Source organism: Lissotriton helveticus, chromosome 10 (assembly GCF_964261635.1).
Source record: "Lissotriton helveticus chromosome 10, aLisHel1.1, whole genome shotgun sequence".
In the NCBI taxonomy this organism is placed as follows: domain Eukaryota; kingdom Metazoa; phylum Chordata; class Amphibia; order Caudata; family Salamandridae; genus Lissotriton; species Lissotriton helveticus.
Genome location: NC_136071.1, coordinates 1110486301 through 1110505986, shown reverse-complemented (window position 1 = coordinate 1110505986; position 19686 = coordinate 1110486301). Strand labels below are relative to the sequence as shown.

At 42.4% G+C, this 19686-nt stretch overlaps 1 protein-coding gene across 1 annotated transcript in view; it reads right to left on the bottom strand.

Annotated features, from left to right (window-relative positions):
* Nucleotides 1-19686, bottom strand: part of CPNE4 (copine 4) — a 1493383-nt gene that overhangs the window by 223828 nt on the left and 1249869 nt on the right. The window contains exon 11 of the mRNA XM_078663874.1: nucleotides 8104-8237. Coding sequence (XP_078520000.1) covers nucleotides 8104-8237 — 134 coding nt within the window. The remainder of the gene's footprint in view (nucleotides 1-8103; nucleotides 8238-19686) is intronic.

The following is a 19686-nucleotide window of genomic DNA, read 5'->3' as shown; positions in this document are numbered from 1 at the left end:
GACCTTTTGGGTCTTTTTGGCAATGAGAAACCCCATTAGTTATGTTAAGAGCCTTGGATATTAGGTCATTGGAAAACTGGGAGTAAAGTACTTTTTGGCTGTTTTTACAGGAAAATATTTAAGAAATGCATGGTGAGATTTAATTAGCAGATTCTGTGTGAGCACTAGGTTATAACTGAACTAGGTAATGACTATATTATAACTGAATTTAGGAAAATGTGAGGTTGTGACTTCCTAGAAAACCTAAAAGGAGGAAATGCTCAGATTAAATTGATACTAGAGAATGCAATACTTTTGATGGTATTTCGAAAATGTAAGCACGGATTGAGAAATGTATACTAAATTCGATTAGAGATTTACACAAGATCTGAAGCTATGCCCTCCTGAAGAGTTATAAACTGAACAATACCAAAAAGAGAACTTGACTCCTCAAGACAGAACAACAACAAAGTGAAACATTATGGAACTATCTCACTTGAGAGACCTGCTGTAAACTGGAATACGACAATAGTCGATGCAGGTTCTCCATAACAGCTTGGAAGGGGCCCTAAAACTTCAGATTTATTGACGTTGTTCCTCATATATGTTTATGCTACGGAGAATTACATTGAATACTTTGTCCTATCCCTCCCTTTGTTACTCTGCCACAAATGCACATAGAAAGACTAATTGTACTGTGAAAGTGTATAGATGTGATATCATTTTGTTAAAAGAAACAGCTAACATTTGTAGAAGGTTCGCCTACAGGAGGACCATGCCATAGCCGAAGGGATTAGAGATGTACAAACATAAAATAAAATGTAAATTGAACCTGGGGATATAAGGTTCTGTGAAATAATTGAGATATCCTAGAAGATGGGAGTACCTACCATGCACACTAGGTGAGATAGAATAATTACTGACTCCTGTCAATTGGAACAAGTAGACTGAAGATAACAGGACTGCTGAAGCAGCATCGTCTCTTCCCAGAGGCACTCAATACTCTGTCCCTTTGATTAAGCAGAAAGATTGAGTACATTAGGGAAGGAACTGTTGATGCCTAGGGATTTTAAGATTAAAAAGTTCTGGCAGTGGCTCGTTAATGATAAAACAAATACCTTCGGAATTAAACAATGTGTTAATAAAATGTTTGCAGGTAAAAACATAAAGAAATTTAATTGAGAAGAATGGGTAAACAACCTTTACAACACAACTTTTACATCGCAGAGACTTTACAATGCAACCATTACAACGCAAACTATTACAACGCATTGCTCTGGGGGGCGCTCTAGGATAGGGAATAGGTTAATTTACTATCCAATAACCTTCCCTAGTGTCCACGGGGACTGGAGTTGGAATAGTAAATTAAACTATTCACTATCCAGCACCCCAAAGCACTATGCGTTGTAATGGACTGCGTTGTAAAGGCATGCGATGTAAAAGCATGCGTTGTAATGTCATACATCCAGAAGAATGAATACCGTGGAGATGTGTTCTGTAAGCTTATTGGCTTAGAACAAAAATATATGTTATGAATTATATTAGCTGAAGTTTCTCTTGATGAATTTGTGATAAGGTCTTGTAACACGGCATTGGATAACCTATTCTTCATTAAATATTTTATTACTAATTTGTTGTATTTTCTTTCTTCCGCCGTATTCCGCCGTATGAATTTGCATGACAATTACATTTTCTTGATAAATGCTAGTACAAGTTGAAGATGTAATAAGATCATAATTATTTAACAACTCTATTATAAGGCGGGAATTGATGTTGATCAGAAATAGAGACGTAGATCCATATGAATGTACTACAAATGTACAAGCAGCTATGGTGTAGCCCACGTTTACACCTCCAAAGCTCACCTATTGCGCGGTGGAGTTTTATATTAGTAGTATAATCAACAAGGGTACCCGTATTGGTAGCTGCGGACCTCGGGTAGTATACTATTTTTAAGAACAGGGATCCTTAGCTTAATTTGTTAGAACATAAAAGGTTGTACATAGACTTAAATAAGACCTATGACTCATTTTCCAGTGTCCAGCCGGACAGAGGATTTTTATTTTCAAAGATAAACACACATTAAAAGATGCGTGAGACACAAAACAGGATGACTACTGGGCACAAGCCTGTACCAAGTAGGGAGAAAAGAAAACAATAAAGGAAAGAAGTAACAGGCAAACAGGGAGGAGCAATGGTGGCTTACTATACACTACAATTTTGTGTAAGCTCAACCAAACAGTTACTGCAACACATTTTAAACATTTGAGAGATGCAGCACTGTTATACAGTCGACGCAACGTTTCAATCCCTAGCTCCAATTGCGATGTGGGATCATCTTCAGGACTAAGAATAGTGCTATTGCCTGAGTCAGTTACTAAGCCTGATTCCAAGTATAAGGAATTCAGGCGTTGGTGTGCAATCAATATGCACGATGCGACCCTCGGCGTGGATCACAGACCACCTAAGGAGGTTTTCTGGAAGCCGGTGGCTGGGGTGATGGAAGGAAACCCCTTCTAGAGTGATAGGGAATCTGCCTGAGTAATGAGGTATCGCGTCAATTGACGACCTCTGGATATCACGAAAGCGGGCAGCAGCGTTGTGCGAGTCCCGGTTGGTCGTGTTCTGAAGTCTGTCAGGGCGGAGGGTCGTCTTCGGTTCAAAACAAGGCCTTGACTTATTTTTGCAGACTTGTCTTGGGACGATTGCCGGCATGAGAGGAGGGCTCATTCACCAGTACCTTCTGCACATTGTGGCTGAAATATGAAGAGAAATGTCCATGCGGTTCGTAGGTGGGGGGTGGCTAGAACTCATGGTCGCCAATTCTCATCATGAGAGGTTATCTATGGGATGAGCTAGTTGGAAAGTGGGGCAGTGCTTAATTTGAGCCAGTGGTATATGGTGCTGGGTGGCAGAACTTAACTGTCAACATCGGCACTTATGACAGTCTGGCACATGGTGGCGCTGTTTTGTCTAATTTCGAGATGAGCACAACAACAGTTGTTTAGAAATTAAATGTACATTAAAAATGTATGTTATAGCTTTGGGGGCCTTTAATAGTCTGGAATGAAGTATGCTTGTACAGCGCTGGCTGGGGCAATGGGTGGTGCAAGCTGCAGTGGCCTCCTGACGAGGGCCCGGCACTTATTTGTTCACAAATTTCACAAATTAAGCACGGGTGGGGGCCCACCTACCGGTTTTTCCCGCACTTCTAACTCTACCACAGGTATCCCAATAATGTTGGGGCATAGGCAAAGATGCCTTGAGGTACCCTGGCAGGGATAATGTGGTACACGGTTCCTGGAAAAACAAGAAGCTGTTAAGGTAATTTTTGCTTTTACCACCATGCCTGTATCTTTCTGACATGTTGGCTGGAACTCACCATCTGGCCCGCCCTTGAAAAGGGATGTAAATAAGAAATATGTGCTATTTTCAGTATAATGTTTCTTGTGGTATAAGCACTGTTTGAAATGTACAGTCTGTATTGTCATAATGTTGTTATCACCAGCTGAACTTAAACGAAGTAGAATTGGCTACATGCCAAACCAAATCAATGGTGTCCTGGTTGTTAGTGGGCGAAGTGGTTGTGGGGACGTTGCCATTACACGAGTGGCCGCACTATGGGCCATATGTATCAACATTCCATTTTGCGATTCCTAAATAGCGATTTTTAAGGAATCGCTATTTAGAAATAGCAAAATGGTATGTATGTAGGAAATCGCTTCTTTTTAGCGATTCCTTAAAATTCCTTAATTGCGATTAGCAAATTGATAATCGCAATTAAGGAATAATTTCCCATTAATTTCTATGGGCCAGGAGGCCCATAGGAATGAAGGGGAAATTTGCGATTCGCAATTTGCTAATCGCAAATTGTGAATATTTTCAAGGGTGCAGGGGTGTCTCAAGAACACCCTGCTGCACCCCTGAAAATGACATGTGTGCGCATATGGCGCACATACATGCCCTAAGGGCATGTATGAGCGTCACATGGCACCTTTTGATTTTAAAAAAAATGTTTTTTTAAAAGAATTCGCAATTTACCACCAACTAGAAGTTGGTGGTAATTTGCGATTCCTTAATGGCATTTTGGAATGTTTTTTTCCTTGATACATTGCATTTAAGGAATCGCAAAATTTGCAATCCCTTAAATGCAATCGCAAAATAAGGAATGGCAAATTTAGCGATTCCTTATTTTGCACCAAAAATGTTTCATACATACCATTTAGCGAAAATGGGTTTGCAAACGCCGGAATTCTGCGAATTTCGGCGTTTGCGAACCCATTTTGCCTTGATACATATGGCCCATTGGGTGGTTCTTGGAATGTATGCTGTGGTTTCTCTTCATATGTCCTTCCTTCACACAGGTGTGCTTTGAAGTGGGTCTTTCGCTGCACTGAGAACGATGTAATAACAATACATTAAATAATGAAAAATGTTTTTTCTGTTTTCAAAACAACTGAGTTGCAACAGACTCTTCACAAACAGAAAATTGGCTTTATTGACGAAGGTAATTTCTATTGCAAATAGGTTTGCAGCCTTCCAGGAACCCACAAAGGAATCCTGACTGGCGTAAATGTATTTACTGATGTGGATTTCTCTGCCATGGGTGCGGAAAAATACACAGAAGTAAATCCCACTCAAGGAGTGGGAAATAGGCGTTCCCAGGGGATATTTGTATGTTCCTGAAACTCCAACCTGCAATGGAGTACTCCGTACAGGGAGAGCAGGGGAATTAAGGACAATTCACGTGATATTCCCAGAGGTACGGCTCACAACCTGCGCGTGGTGGCACACTACACGGGATGATTGTGAATAGAAAAAACACATTTGCATAACTATACCCAGGTGTGATCCTCCGCCAGTTCTTTTACAAATGTTTTCATGAATCGGAAACGACAGGTTTATGGGGTACAGGAATACATTATTGTTAGGACATATTGAGTATTTTTCAGACAATGGCATGAAAACTAACAAGAAGAAAACCCCACAGTATTATAAAGGCTGTAAATTGCATTGTGAGAAATAACGAGGGGTGTGATGCGCTGTACTGAGATGAGCTTGTTTGAGGGGCGGCGGCGGACTGCAGCACAGCCACCCTTGTTCTCCGAGGAAATGAATCACGCCCATGTATCAATTTTTCACACAGCAGAGGATGAAACTCTGGAGAAAACCTGAGGGGATTAATTAGGAGCTGAACTTGCAGGCCTGGGAGGCAGGCGTTTAGGAACTTGATTTTATTCTGTTGAATTTTGGATGAGGGCAAAAGACAGGTTTAGTGAAATATACACCAGTTTGTGTAGGATCATTCCTGTGAGGGGGAGGGGCAATGCTGCAGTTCTCAGCAGCAGGGATGTACACATCTACGCAGGGGCGGCTCCTCCGTTTGAGCGCAGCAGCGTCGCCCCACCTTAAAATCCCTCCATAGCTGCGATGAAAAAAAAGAAAAAAGGTAATTCATTACTATTTTATTTTTCATCATCCTGTCCTGAGCCAAGCGTCAGGAAGGGGGTGGGGCCACTGCTGACACCAGCAGGGAGGACGGTGGGCTGTATGTGCACTTTTCAAAGCGCGCATGTCCCTTTGGCCGGCCGTCTTGTGTCAGCCAGCCTGACATGCACACTTGACACCTCTAACCTAGCTGTCTTCAGACAGGTAGATTAGAGCAAGTGCAGGCCTCCGGGGTGCTGTGGAGTGCCAAATGAGGTTGCTCCCTCCAATCAGGGCGCTGCGCTCGCAGCATGAGAGCAGCACGAGGATTGGTCTAGGGAGATTCCTGGTGGCCGAGCTGCACTCAAGAGAGGTCAGGAGGTCCTGTCCTAAGGTAAGTTTACATTTGTTATATATTAAGTATATTTTTGCTCCTGTCCTACAAGGTAAATTTACTTTTATTATATTTTACATTTATTTGAGCACGCCCGTTTATTCATATATTTTTAAATTTTATTTGACCTGATGTGCTCCACCTAAGTAACGCCTACCTGGTGCAGTGTTTCCGAGTTTCCAAATGGAAGCCAGCCCTAGCTGCTACTACAGCTAGCTAGTCTTCATTGAAGCAGATGCAGTGATGGGGGCAAATCATAGTACAGCTTGAACAAAACAAGCATTGTCAAAGACATTAAGTCTTGCCTTTAGAATGCCAGTGCCGAGCTGGTGGCTTTGCTAACGTTTGTCTGTAAAATATGGTTTTAAAAAAGTTTAAGAAAAAGACATTTCAAAATGCTAGGGGTAAAGCAAATACATATCTTATAGTGATATCTCAAAACTGTACATGTTTTATTTTTCAAAAGCGTTTCACACAAGAAACTCTGAACAGAATTTAAAAAGAATAGGTAAGTATCAGTATGTAAAGTAGACTCCCTACCAAGGCCTAATTTAATTTTCACAGGATTCAGTCATTTCGGCCTTTGCAGTAAGCCAGGGAGCAGATGTATCGGACTCCAGGAGAAGTGTCATGCTAAGAACACCTTCTGACTAAGACACCTGCTAAGTGAGTGCAGCACATGACATTTCCTCCAGTGCCATAAAAGCCTTTGTGTGTCAAAACGTGTGCTTTCATGCAATATGCAGTTGAATGCAGATACAACAAAACCAACCTTTAAAGTCTATTCTTCAGCCATACCCCAGCAAAAATATTCCTGTTTTTTATGTTTTTACCGACGAGCTGGGAAGGGTGGGAAATAACACAGCGCTGGAGGAAAAATGACAAATGACTTAGAAAACACATGCAATCTTATTCTGTTCTGAATGAAAAAGAAAAAAGTAGATCCCTAAATGTGAGTAGTGTAAGGATACAAGTCATCAGGTCAAAAGGACTGTATAGAGGCTAAGCCCCAGGGGAGGGAAAAACATAAGAAGATGAATGTGCCATTGAATAAGAACGAAGCAAATGAGAGTGATGATAAAGCCAACCAATGGTAAGCAATCAGCTGGCTAAAAGCCCTCCAATGGTTTACAATAAGGCTTGTTCTATTTGGTAGGAGAGCTAAAAAGACACTTCTTCCCTGAGGAGTACACCATTTCCTGCGGAAGATGATAAATAAAATGAAATATGCACCAGCCTTTATGAGTCACATTGATTGATTGCCCTCACCCAAATAGTGATAAGAACTTTCACATTTCAGGACATTTAGCTAAAACTAAATGATCCAAAAATGTACGTAATTTGAATTTAAGTCACATTGTTTTGCCCAGGCCTATATTCTATCCCAGTACCTATAAAATATGAAGGTTCAAAGTTCAATTAATTGGCATGGTGAAATGAGCTTCATCTGATTTAGAATGTAGTTTTAATCTTATTAATGCAAGTAAAGTTTTAATAAAGATTTTTTTACCGAGACTATTTTTAGCCTTTTCCAGTCTACCCTTAGTGCTGGTATTCATTTGCTTCCCTGTAGCAAGATGAGTGAAATAGATGTTTTAATTTAATCTACTTAATTTATTTATTCACAGTATTTCTAGAGTACCAGCCTGATCACAAAGGATGCAAAGTAGGGTACATTAGGTAGAAATGTAAGGCCAAAGTAGGTAGAATGGATTAATATTGGAATAAATAACACAGGGTTCTAGGTGCCATACAAAGTGAGCTGGTAGGTTTGTATTCAATGTTAGTGAAAAGGAAAAGGTGTGTTTTCCATGTTTGAGTTGTGAATTGGAATGTCATAGACAAAGTTTGTTTTGAGTATTACAAATTCCTTTATAAATAACGCACTTCTGCTTTAGGTCCCTGGGTTGTTTATTTGCCTCTTAAATTCATTCTTAGAGGAACTTCATGAGCACTTTTCCAAGGAAGGTATTTGCACTGGGGATTTAAATTAGAAGTTTACTCTGTTTTAAAATGTATGTTTTGAAGACAATTGTCTAAACATTAATAAAGTTGAACTTGCCCAGGGGAAAAGACAGTGACACAGCTGACAGTAGCCATTTAAAGGGTGCTTGTGTCTGACAGTTTGAGCTCTGAACAGGAGGGAGATGCCCTTTTTAGAGTTTTGGTTAGGAGATTTCTTGCAAGACAAAAAGAATTAAACACCACCTCAGTCAGGTGAAGTCACATTGTAAGTTAATAGAATACCATAAGTAAAGTCGTGGCAATTGATACCAAAAGCTGAAGAGGCTGACTCAACAGACCTGTCATAGTCTTGGCAAATCTCTCCCACGGCCACGAGTGCTTTCAGGTATTCGTTGGGTTGGTAGGGATGGATATAGTGCAAAGAGCAGCTGTTCCGCGGATCACCGTTCGATGCCGTGAAGTCAATCGCTACCTAGAAAGTAATTAAATTATCTAGTTAGTGCATCCTGCATATCATGATCATTACTTCCATTTTGATTGGTGAAGTGATAGACACTTATGTAGACATAGTGAAAGTCACCTTGAAGTACATTATTAACTCATACTTTTTTTTAAAAAAATTTGCAAATCACAAAAAGGATTCTGTAGGGCTTGTCAAATTGTTCCACAGGGAGGCAGAGTATTATCAAATATATTGTTCACTAATAAGGCATTACACTAATAGAGAACGTAAAATATTTTACAGGGATGGCACCTCATTTCATTTTAGAAGTCCTTTTCTTGGCCGTGGTCACAAAGATGAGTGACATTTTTGCATGTATTGTTCTCAGAGTGGCAGCAAATGAGTCACATGTACATAAAAAAGTTATACTTACGGTCAATATTCAGTATGGACAAACACCTCTACTTTACCACAACCTGTCATTTTGAATTCATCATTGGAAATTTGCATTGCTTCAAAAAAGGAGATGGGTTACAAATTGGGGAAAAAGTAATCTCCTGCTATTAGAAAGGAAAGCATAGCCACCATGTACTTCGACAGCTATGCAATATAAATTTGTGGGAAACAGCAATTAAAATGACAGCCGAACCACACGCTGCCTTTCCAATGCGGTCGGAACAACTAATGCATCTTAACCATGCATTCCTTTACCACAACATGCTTTGGTAAAGCGGCGGTGGACTTTTAGAGTCCAACGCTTTCCCTACTGTCGCGCGGATTGGAGTTGGAATAGTAAATTATACTGTTCGAAAAGTCCAGTGCTTTCCCTAAGGCAAGTCATTGTAAAGACGTGAGTAGTAAAGGAATGCGTGGTTAAGACGCACTTGTTCTTCCAACTGCGTAAAGGAACACGTGGTTTAGGCATGCGTAGTTGTGTCATAAATTTGTAAATAAGAATATGTGTACACTTTTGATTGTAATTCTAGATTTGTTCTAATTTGTTTTCTTTGCTGCCCACTGACACCTACCAGCTTACCACATCATTCTAACTCCCGCTTTCACACCGTGGGTTATGTCAACGTTCAGTATTCTCTTATGTAGCCCCCAGGTTCTTATGTACAGCATTTCTGATCAGGATTCTAAGTCCACCTATGAATAATAGTAAATGAATAAAAATATATATGTAGTGCCTAGGATCATGATACTCGGTAATGACTGATATACACCTGGCGACTTTGGCACCTCATCTATGCCTTCTGCATTTGTAGTCAGTACTGACGACCTAAGCTGCACTCCACTCCATGTGGCTAGGATGCCACTGTTTATCCCTTAATGGGAGAATGCCCTATTCTGCTTAGAAATTGATACTGACTCTGTATGTTATTGTTGGTCCTTGCCCTTTTTTGCAGGGTAATCCCCAGATTGAGCCTGCTTTTGTTGACATTAGGACTCTGTGTACTAACCAGTGGTAAAGTTTGTGTACTCTCTCCCTAAAACATTGCGCAACTGACATATACCTAAATAGTACATTTAATTTACTTGTGAGTCCCTAGTAAATAGTACTACATGTACCCAAGGTCTCTAGATCAAATGCTACTAGTGGGCAGCAACACTCATTATGCCACCCACTAAAGTATCCTTTTAAAACATCTCAGGCCTGCCTCTGCTGCTTGTATGGCAGTTTTAAACTGACATTTTGACCTGGCAAAGTAAGCCTTATAAGTCAACCCAAAGGTAGGTCCTAAAGAGTCATAGACCAAAAGAGGCCTCTCTGCAACTGCCCCGCTGACCAACTGAAGTGGACCTGCCTGGATCTGCCAGGACATGTTGGAGCCCTGCTGCCGCCTCTTCTGGAATGAGTCCTGGTCCCCACCTGGTGCCCCCTCAAATCTTGGACTCTTGGCTGGCATCAGTGAGAGCTCTTCCATAAGACAGAGGTGAAAATCCTGAAGTTTGGGCCCTTAACAAATGTAAACAGGCCCATTTGCGTCAAGACTCCACTGCCTACAACGACCGCCAATGCGAAGTTCCATTGAGACCTGCATTTCATGCCGACAGCAACACACCGAAGACTTCAGCAACGCAAAATCCAACAATGACCTGCACTCCATGTGAACTGCGACCACCTGCGACAGGCGCCAATGCAAAGCTCCAATGAATATCAGCTCTTTGCACTGACAACGGACTCTTTGAGGCTCCCACCAATGTAAAACTCTACACCCACAGCTCCTCACGTGAACACTTGAGAAGGTAACTTTTCAGCAGGATTATCCTTGTCCCTGGATCCGACCCACGTCCATTGCATTCATATTGAGCTTGTAACTTCCTGCCTGTCTAGTGTGACCAGATAACCATGAGTGGTGCTTTGTGCTTTTAGCTACTAATTTTACACAAAAAGCCATAAAATGTATTACCTTTGGTTCAATTGATTGTATTTCTGTTGTTCTGGTATCATTTATTTATTAAAAAATGCTTTAATTATCTAAATGTGATTGTTTTCACTTTAGTACTGTTTGTGTGCTGCATAAAAACTTTACATATTGTCTCTAAGTTAAGCCTGACTGTAATTGTGCCTAGCTACCAGAGGGTTAGGCACAGTTTAATTTAGAGATTATTTGTGGTTCACCCTGACAAGGGTTGTGGTTGTTGCCCGTGTGCGGCTTCCACCCCCCTCGACCAATGACCCAATTACTTACAGAAATTCGTAGTATTATTAAGTAAGGTCAGCAATGCGGTGGATGGACTGCATTCCAGAGTGGAAATGCTGCAAGAATGCAGTCCTGGGAGTACATTATCTAACTACTACCTTTCAGATATTTTCTCCAACTTTGCGAGATGATCAGCATTTAGAAAAACACAGGCACCTCCCAATGAGTTAATCATTTCTCCCACATTGGATAACAGAAGTCAGCCATAACAATATTGGCATTCAAAATCCTCAAAAATACATACATTGCTGCATAACCATCCCTTCATAAGATTTTATTACTGGAGAAAGTCAATCTAAAACTTTGATATGTTTAATTAAATATTTTCTTTAATACCTTAATAGGTGAGATTTCTCGCATTGATGACACGTTCCTCCATTTGCACTTGATTAGCCCAGCATCTTTCTTCATTGTAATAATTAATCCCACAACCTATTACAAAACACCACAGGAAATGTATGCAGTTATCCCTACTCAACTATCCTTTGCTTTCTTGTAATACTAGTTCATTTACTCCTAAGAGTGGGCGTCCTCTATTCAGTTAGCACTGATGTCCCCATTCTAAAATTGCAACTTCTGCACAGTGATATAAACACTAGCCCTCTACTAATTTCCTACCTGATTAATACTAGTAAATTTACATTCTGACTTCATAATCCCCTCATAAATTGTGAGTGTAACAGAAATCTCACAAGCTCTTGTGCACAATTAAAAAATGCAGATTTTCATGGCTGATGGTATGAAACAATCACAAGAAGGCTACCATTATAGCCATAGACATGGAAAGCTTGGCAGCTTTCTCTCTCTATAACATTCAGTGACTTCCTATTCTTAGAATGTCCTATTCTTAGAAATTCTTTCTTATTAGCAACATTATTTGCCAATGTGCTGTATTTCTCCTTTAAAGTACCCAAACATTTCTCTCTAGCAATCTCTTGCCACTGATGATTGATGATAGCTTTCTTTTCAAAATGCAATTAGTCTTCAACCAGAGCCACTAATAAGCTTCCTTATTAATGGTATGAATCTTTAATTGATCATACATTTCTTCCCTAACAAAGACTAGTGTTCAGATCTCCGGCATACGTTGGTCACGCAAGCTGTGGTTGGGTCACTTCTTAATCACTGTACATGCAACGAGTATAATCAGTAATCTAAGCCCTAGCTACATGTACTGCATCATCTTTAGCCCTCTTCAGGCCATTAAATACGACTTTAAACCAAGTTATGAGGCTCTTTTGTAATCAGTGGGAATGGCCAAGTTGGCAGCCTTACTGCCCCTATTTTAATGAGCTCCGATATGTTTAAATATCTAAGGATGCACATAAACCATGCATAAAAATGTAAAGTGGAAGGACTCTCTCATCGCTCTGTCAGTCCCTTCCCTTTTGGACCGCCCTCCCGTTATCTCCTATGTCTCAAGTACTGATAGCTAAAAATGTAATCTTGCCACAGGTGCTGTACTCCTTTGCGGCACTACCGGTGCTCCCACCTTGAACATTTTTCAAGGAACTTCCTGGTATGCTTTTAGATCTGATATGGGGACTGGCAGGAAGATGGCTGCACCACATAATCTGCAGTGCCCACTGACAGAAGGAGGAATCTGCTTTATTTATGGATCTTCCAATAGCTTTGTTTCATGCTGTCTGCTTGGGGTATCCCTCATAACCTTTTCAAGTTGCCAGTTGAGTTGCATTCCAATGTGTGGGGTCAAGTGCTAACTAGTTCAAAAAATGAATATATACCCTTCACCCAATGCCAAACCGCTCTGCTTCACCCTGAACTTTACTCATGCTCATGTAAAGCGCTCCGATACCTCCGGGTCTAGCCAGCGCTATATAAAACTTAAAAAAAAAAAATGGCCAAGAAAACTGAGACAGCCTAGAACCAGTTCTTTCTACTAATGAAAGTGAAGACATTCCTCTCAGAAAGACCTGCTGTTCTAGCCACCTCTCCAGCCAATCTTGCATTTCGATGGTGGTAGCATGTCCCTGCTCCGCAGCCTCCCAGACTCCACTCTGTCCCTCTTAAGGATTTCCTACATTCCTCAGCCTGCCAAAACAAAAGCCTGTAAAAATATGCCATCATCCCCACTCTCACAGAACTCCACTGTGACGCCCTTTCCAACCCAACTATCTTCAAAATGCAGCTGTATCATCTACGAAAGCCATCACAGTCAGCAATCCCACCTGTCCCAGCTGATAATGACATCATGTCTTGACCAGCCAGAGCACCCTGGATTTGAACAACATCTCTGTATCCATGACAACCGCCCCAACTCAGCTCCAACTTAGATAATAGCTGGTAACCCCTCTTTAAAGAACACTACATCGCAGAGAATTAGCAGTTCACTTCCACTCCCAGAACCAGATCCTACTCCAATCACTCACGGATTGTATTTTTGCTTTCACCCTGTATCCTGACCTAAAACCAGACTCATGAAAAGGTGCATTTTGGCATCCTTGCTATTTTCATCATATGTGGCAGGCTTGCATATGCATTACATTAACTTTATGGCTTTCCTCTGAGGTTGGGTGACCACCTGGACGCAGATGACATTTTTCTTCTTGATTTAAAGATTATTGGGCTTCATATACAATTGACAAGATTTAAAAATACGACCGGTGAGGAGTCAGATCTACCTCAAATATAGCTGCAGAACCCCCCAAAAATGTATTTTGCGTAGGTCTCAGGTCTTATTTTATGAAATAAAATAATAATCGCTAAAGCTGTTTGGTAGGAGTTTCCACACTGCCATAACACTGGAATCCCACAGAAAATGCAGTGAAAGAGTTTTACTGGAGCATCTTCCGATACAACAGCCCTGCTGTGGACTTCCCATAATCCAAAGCGCCTGGAAGGCAAGTGTGATTTATTGGAAGGCACATACCGCATGCCAAATGCCCCATTTGACGTTCCAAGGCAAACGCCATGGCTTTTCATCAATAGCAATTCTAAGTGGACTTTAGACCTAATCTTGCAGCAGCTTTTACAATTTCTTACGCAGTAAGAACCATGACTTGACTGAAGAAAAAAACACTCTACAAAAATGTTCAAACCAGCTTCAACCTACAGGAGGCCGTGAATAGGAAGGGGTGTTGGGGCCACTGTTAGTACCCCATGGCACCCCACCTGCCCTGTAAGCAGCTGCCTCGCCTGCTGTCCGCCGGAAATGACGCAATCTCCAGAGCGGAACTGGTCAGAACTGCTCCAGGTGTAGAGAAACAATGAAAAAGAGCAGCACGTGATTTCACGGACACAAGAGTCTGTAAACAGGCAAATCAGGCACTTGAGGCATATTTACCAGAAGGTAGCGAAGGGGAGTGCAGAAATGTACATTACTGCTCTGCCCTGCCTCACAGGAAAAAGGCTGAATGCACGATATTTAACCCCTCCCATGCTTGTGACGGAACCGCTCCGTCACGCCCCTCGGGTGGGCTGTGCTGCTGACAAGCGGTTCCGTCACAGCCCGCTCGCCGCGCCTGCGCGGCGCAAATATCGCACCTGCGCTGAACGTTCTGAAGAGCGGGCGGGGCCGTGACGGACTCGCTCCGTCACAAGCACAGCCCACCCAAGGGCCATGACGGAGCGGCTCCGTCACACGCGCCGGAGCGCTGTGCGGTCCCCCCCACCCCTTAGCGCTGCGGCGGATTAGCCTCCGCAGCGAAGGGGTTAATATGGTGCATACCTGCCCTATACCCCTCCCTTGGCTACGTTTTGGCAGCCAAGTGCCAACGCAGGCACCCTTGCACCACGCAAGAGCGCCTGTGTTGTAGGTAGGATTGTTTTTGTGCAGAAAGGGGCGCCTTCCTGCACAAAAACAATCCATAGATGTGATTTCCCCTTTCTATGTGTGCTGCAGAATGCAGTACACATAGAAAGAGGAAAAAGCGAAGAGAAATAAAGATATTTCTCCTCATTATGCTCCACCGGGGGAGGCATATCTTTTTGGCGCATTCTCAGCATTACCATGTTTTGTAAATCTGGGAATGCGTATAAAACCATGGGATTTTGGGTAAGAACACCCACCGCAATGCCCATGGAATGCCTCCTTTGCGCAGAATAATGCAACGCCGCGATTTGTGATTTGTTGCATTACTCCATATTTAGAAGCCATTCAAAGCCATGCAAAGTGCCTTTGCAAGGCTTCATAAATAATTATGACTGAGAGGCTTGCCTCTTGCAGGTACCACTTTGCGTGGTGCAAGTGTGACACAAACCTCTCATAAATATGTCCATTGCTGTTCACGGTGGATTTTTTAGACTATGATAAGTGTTCAACAGAATTAGCTGATTAGGATGGCTCAGGTTTCTTAAATCCCAATCCACCTTAAACTCCAAAATAAAATATCTCTCATATTTGTAAAGCAAGCTGGATGACGTAAGCATGTAATCAGATCCCTCTACTCAACAGAGGACTGGATCCTTTCTGTAACCATGCTAAAAAACAGAACACTGGATGGAGATTCACATTTTTCCTTGAGCCCAGGACTGTAATTCCCTTCACCCTCACACAGAGAACCTCACCTTGCTTGAACTATGCCTACCCCTAACCCCAAGTCTGCATGTTTACTTTGCCACAGAACCCTGCTTCCCGCTCTTGTACCCACCCCCCAAAGCGCTTGTATACCTCTGAGTCAGTTTGTTAAAAATTGGCAACAAGCAATAAATAAAAATATTCACACAGTGTAGCTCACACGTGATAATAACTTCTGTCTTTTGGCTACTGTGCTGCATTTACTGAGGGGGGGAGTGCCTGGCTCCTCTCAAATTGACCCCCCGCCATGGATGTCTTCTTCTCAACCCCTCGTCTTAAAGTGTTGAGACAGCATCCCTGGAGATGCGTAGCACTGCATGTGGACGTCAACCATTTACTCTCCGCCTCTCACAGCGGATCGTTGCTCTGTCCTACACCCAATGTCACCACAGGGAGAACGCGCTGTTGTGGGCTGGGCACCACCTGTCCCTCTACTGGATCATTTACACAATTATAGGGTTAGTCTGATGATCTGTGTCTTGACCCGCTTCATGGGCAGAACCGCCTTGGTTGCGCTCTCGTAATAACAGTACTTTGCTCTCCATGGTTGCATCCTTCCGGCAGCTCTTCGCTCGCGGCGGAAGCCCTGCCTCCTGATGTGGCACATAACAATGTCGAAACCCTTCACCAACCAGCATCAAAAAATGAAAGTTTCTTGCTTAGTTAAAACACACAGCGTGGCGCAACATTAACGGGTAAAAACATGCATTAAGGATGTGCCCTCCACTACAGATCGGTGCCTTTTCACATCAGAAAATAATGCTAGCCATTAAAGAAAGCCTGTATTTATGGGTTTCTGAGACTTCAATGGTAATAAAGAAGCATTCACACACAATGAAAGAGGCAAGGCTTTCTAAAGAGCACAGTGGGACGCCTCTAGAGCTCTCATTAGTGATGAAAATTAGCAGGAGTACCACAGCTTTTTGTTCCCAAGCCCGCGTTTATCACCTCCCTTCCCTTCCTCCTCAAGGGCCTTTTACTCCACAGCTGCTCCATGCCACATGCTGTCTGAACCAGACAGAACACAAAGCAGAATGTTTCTCTGAACTTTCCGCCTGATCTACAAAGGTAGCCTGATGGTTTATTGTCCTCCAGTTTCTTGCAATTTTTCCTTTTGCCAAAAGATGCATTGGTGCCAATATCCACCCAGAGATCTTCCTGTCTATTCTATCTCAGGAATATTAAACATCAGAGCACTGAAGAGTGGATCTGTGATGATCTCAGCTTGCAGATCAGTAGACAGATACCTAGTACCTATGATCACACTCTCATATATATGCCTGCTGATCGGCTTTCTCCTAAAGTACTTCTCTATCCATCATGCAGAGTATCAAACAAATGTCGAATTTCTCCCTTACTTTTAAGAGCGTATGGGCAAGATGTAAAACATTAGAAACCAAGGCCTTGATTATGAGTGGGTCCATGTTTTCCAACCCATTTGTAAGCCCCCTGTTTGCGAAGTCGTCAAATTACGACTTGTGTGGTATTTACCGCATCTGGAAATTTTTCGGTGTGTTAAATATCTTAACTTTCATTACACCTGACATGTCAAACTGCTAAAAGTTAACAGTGGAAACATGTATTTACCGAACAATTCAGGTTTTTGCGCATTAAGTATCCAGATCTGCATGTTATTCACCAGAAATATGTAATAACTGCCATTTATCACACTTGAAAAATAATGCACCCTGGGGTATGGTTATTTATCTGGTGTGATAAAAAGAACCAGGATTTAGACAAGCTCAGAGTAATGGCCTATGCATATAGACTGAAGGCATGACAAGGCATTTGCTGAAATTACCAATTTCATGTCCTCCATCTTCCACACTATCATAGTTTGTCTTCGTTTTTCCCACTCACTCACTGCAGGAGCAAAATATTTGTTTTACATTGAAATAAAACATAATAAATTGAAGTAAGGTAAAATACTATTTAAAAGGATAATGTCCATAAACGCACAGACATTGATCTGTCTCGCAGTGATGTCATCAATAATGTCATTTGAGATGTCACCAGTGACATCATAAATTATGTTGTCATAGCATATGTATTGAGTGATGTAATATGTGAGGTCATAAGTAGTGCATGTAGGGGGCATAAGTTATAGTTAGCTATGCTATCGCTGATAAATTTCTGTGGCATTTTTTTTAGTTAAAAAAACTTTAATGTTGTCACTGACATATTCACCTAACTAAAACATTACTTTAACCTTTGTTTTTTTTCAGTGAATATCGAAGTTTTTTTTTAAGTAAAGTAATATTTTGTTACCATATGTAAAGCCAACTCCCAGCGGCGGGGAGCTGTCTCAAGGGTCTTGCCTGTGCCTAGCCCCTGCGGCATACGCCCCAGAGGCAGCCAAACCCACAATGTGCAGAGCCTTTGGTCTTACACAGCAGGGGCTTGGCAACAGGGACTGCCCTGCGCCCAGGCCTTCTGTCCAACCCACCCGGAGGCAGCCAAACTGATGCTGTGCATGGTCTTTTCTCGTGTGCAGCATGGGGTTGGCTACAGGGCCTGGCTTGAAGCCAGGCAATGCGTCCAACTCCCAAGAGGCAGCCACCTGGAGGCAGTCAACCTCACGCCATGCACAGCCTTTGGTCGTGGTTGGCACGGGGTTACCTGCAGGGCCTGTGATGCAGCTAGGCCAGGCTTCCAAATCCCACTAGCAGCCAGCCACACGCTGCACACAACCTTTGGGCGTGTGCAGAAGGGGTTATTCACAGGGCTTGGCCTGCAGCCAGACCCTGTCGCCAACCTCCCAACAGGCTGCCAACTCCACACCACGCACAGCTAAGTCCCCAAGTCATGTAATGGCTGCCAACAACATTTTTCTGATGTTGCTGTCAGCCAATCAAAGCGCCCGCTCTTGCAGGAGTCTGAATCCCATGGAGCTTCTTGCAGACCCAAACGTCCAGATATACAAATATTTTTGGAACTTAAATTCCTAAAACACTGAGGAACGGATTTACAGCAAATCATAAAAAGCACAAAATCTGTGGACCAAGATCTAGCTTCTTGGCTAATTTGTTGTAATTACATTCAGCAGTTTTAGCGGTAGGGCTTCTCAAAGAAGTCTATGGAAAATATATGCCATTTTCGGCCCCCCCTTTTTACTCGGCTCCCCCTTGATTTATCACCCAAAAATGTGTCATGCACAAACTAGACAAAAAGAGCACTTTTTAAGAAATATTTGTGGAGATTCGACAAATGGTGCCAAAATTATTAACAACATAAAAAACGAATTTCCCATGGTAACGCTGACCTAACTATAACTGCCCAGTGGCAACTGCCACTAGTTAGATCTGCGTGCCATAGAAAATGCTTTTTTTGTAGGGGCTGGTGATAAACTCCGCTCCGCCAGCGGAGTTCGCTCAGTTTTGCCCACTCTGTCCTCTGTTTGTAACATGGAGTTCAGGTAAAACTCTGCCAATTGCCACATGGCAGAGTTTTTTGTTGTGGGCGGCTGGCCAACTCTGTGGAATTTTGCAGAGTTTTTATGTAACTCTGTGAAACACCGCAAGTTCGACCCAGCCCTACTTTTTTGGCATTCTAAAAACTTTGCCAAATTATCACAAAACTTACTGAAGAATTGCTATTTCTTGGTTAGTTTTTTCAAGGAAAGTCTCATATGATCCGTCAAGTGGGGGCTGAGAAAAGGGAGAGGTCCTTAAATTCAAAATCTTGCTGGCAGCGAAACTCAGATTCCTCCCACCCGGCAGGAGCAGTGAAAAACACCTGCTACCACCAGGTGCTATGCTGATGGGTACATACAGGGAGCCAACAGGACTGTGGGGGCACAGGGAGTTCCCCCACTACCCCAGCATACTGGCACCCACCTAAGGCCCTGGGGTATGGGCTGCCCAAGGTCGTAAAGGCTCAGGGTGGGGGTCTGCATGCCCCTCCCCCAATAGACCTTAGAGGAGAAAGTCACAGAAAAACACAAATGTTAAAGTGATGTTACAGTTAGGAACGGTAATTATATCTTACTTTACATTTAAAAAAAACTTAGACATTTGTTAAAAAAAACAAAGGTTAGAGTAATGTGCCCTCAAGTAACTATAACTTGCGCCCTCACCATGCACAGCTAATTACCCTACACATTACGCCACTAATGACATGTTCTAATACATCATTGATAACATGGCTGCAACATCTAAAATGACATAATTGCTGACAAGACTGTGCATGGCATGGCCATGAGTTATAGTTGCATTAGGGCGCAAGTTAAAGTTGC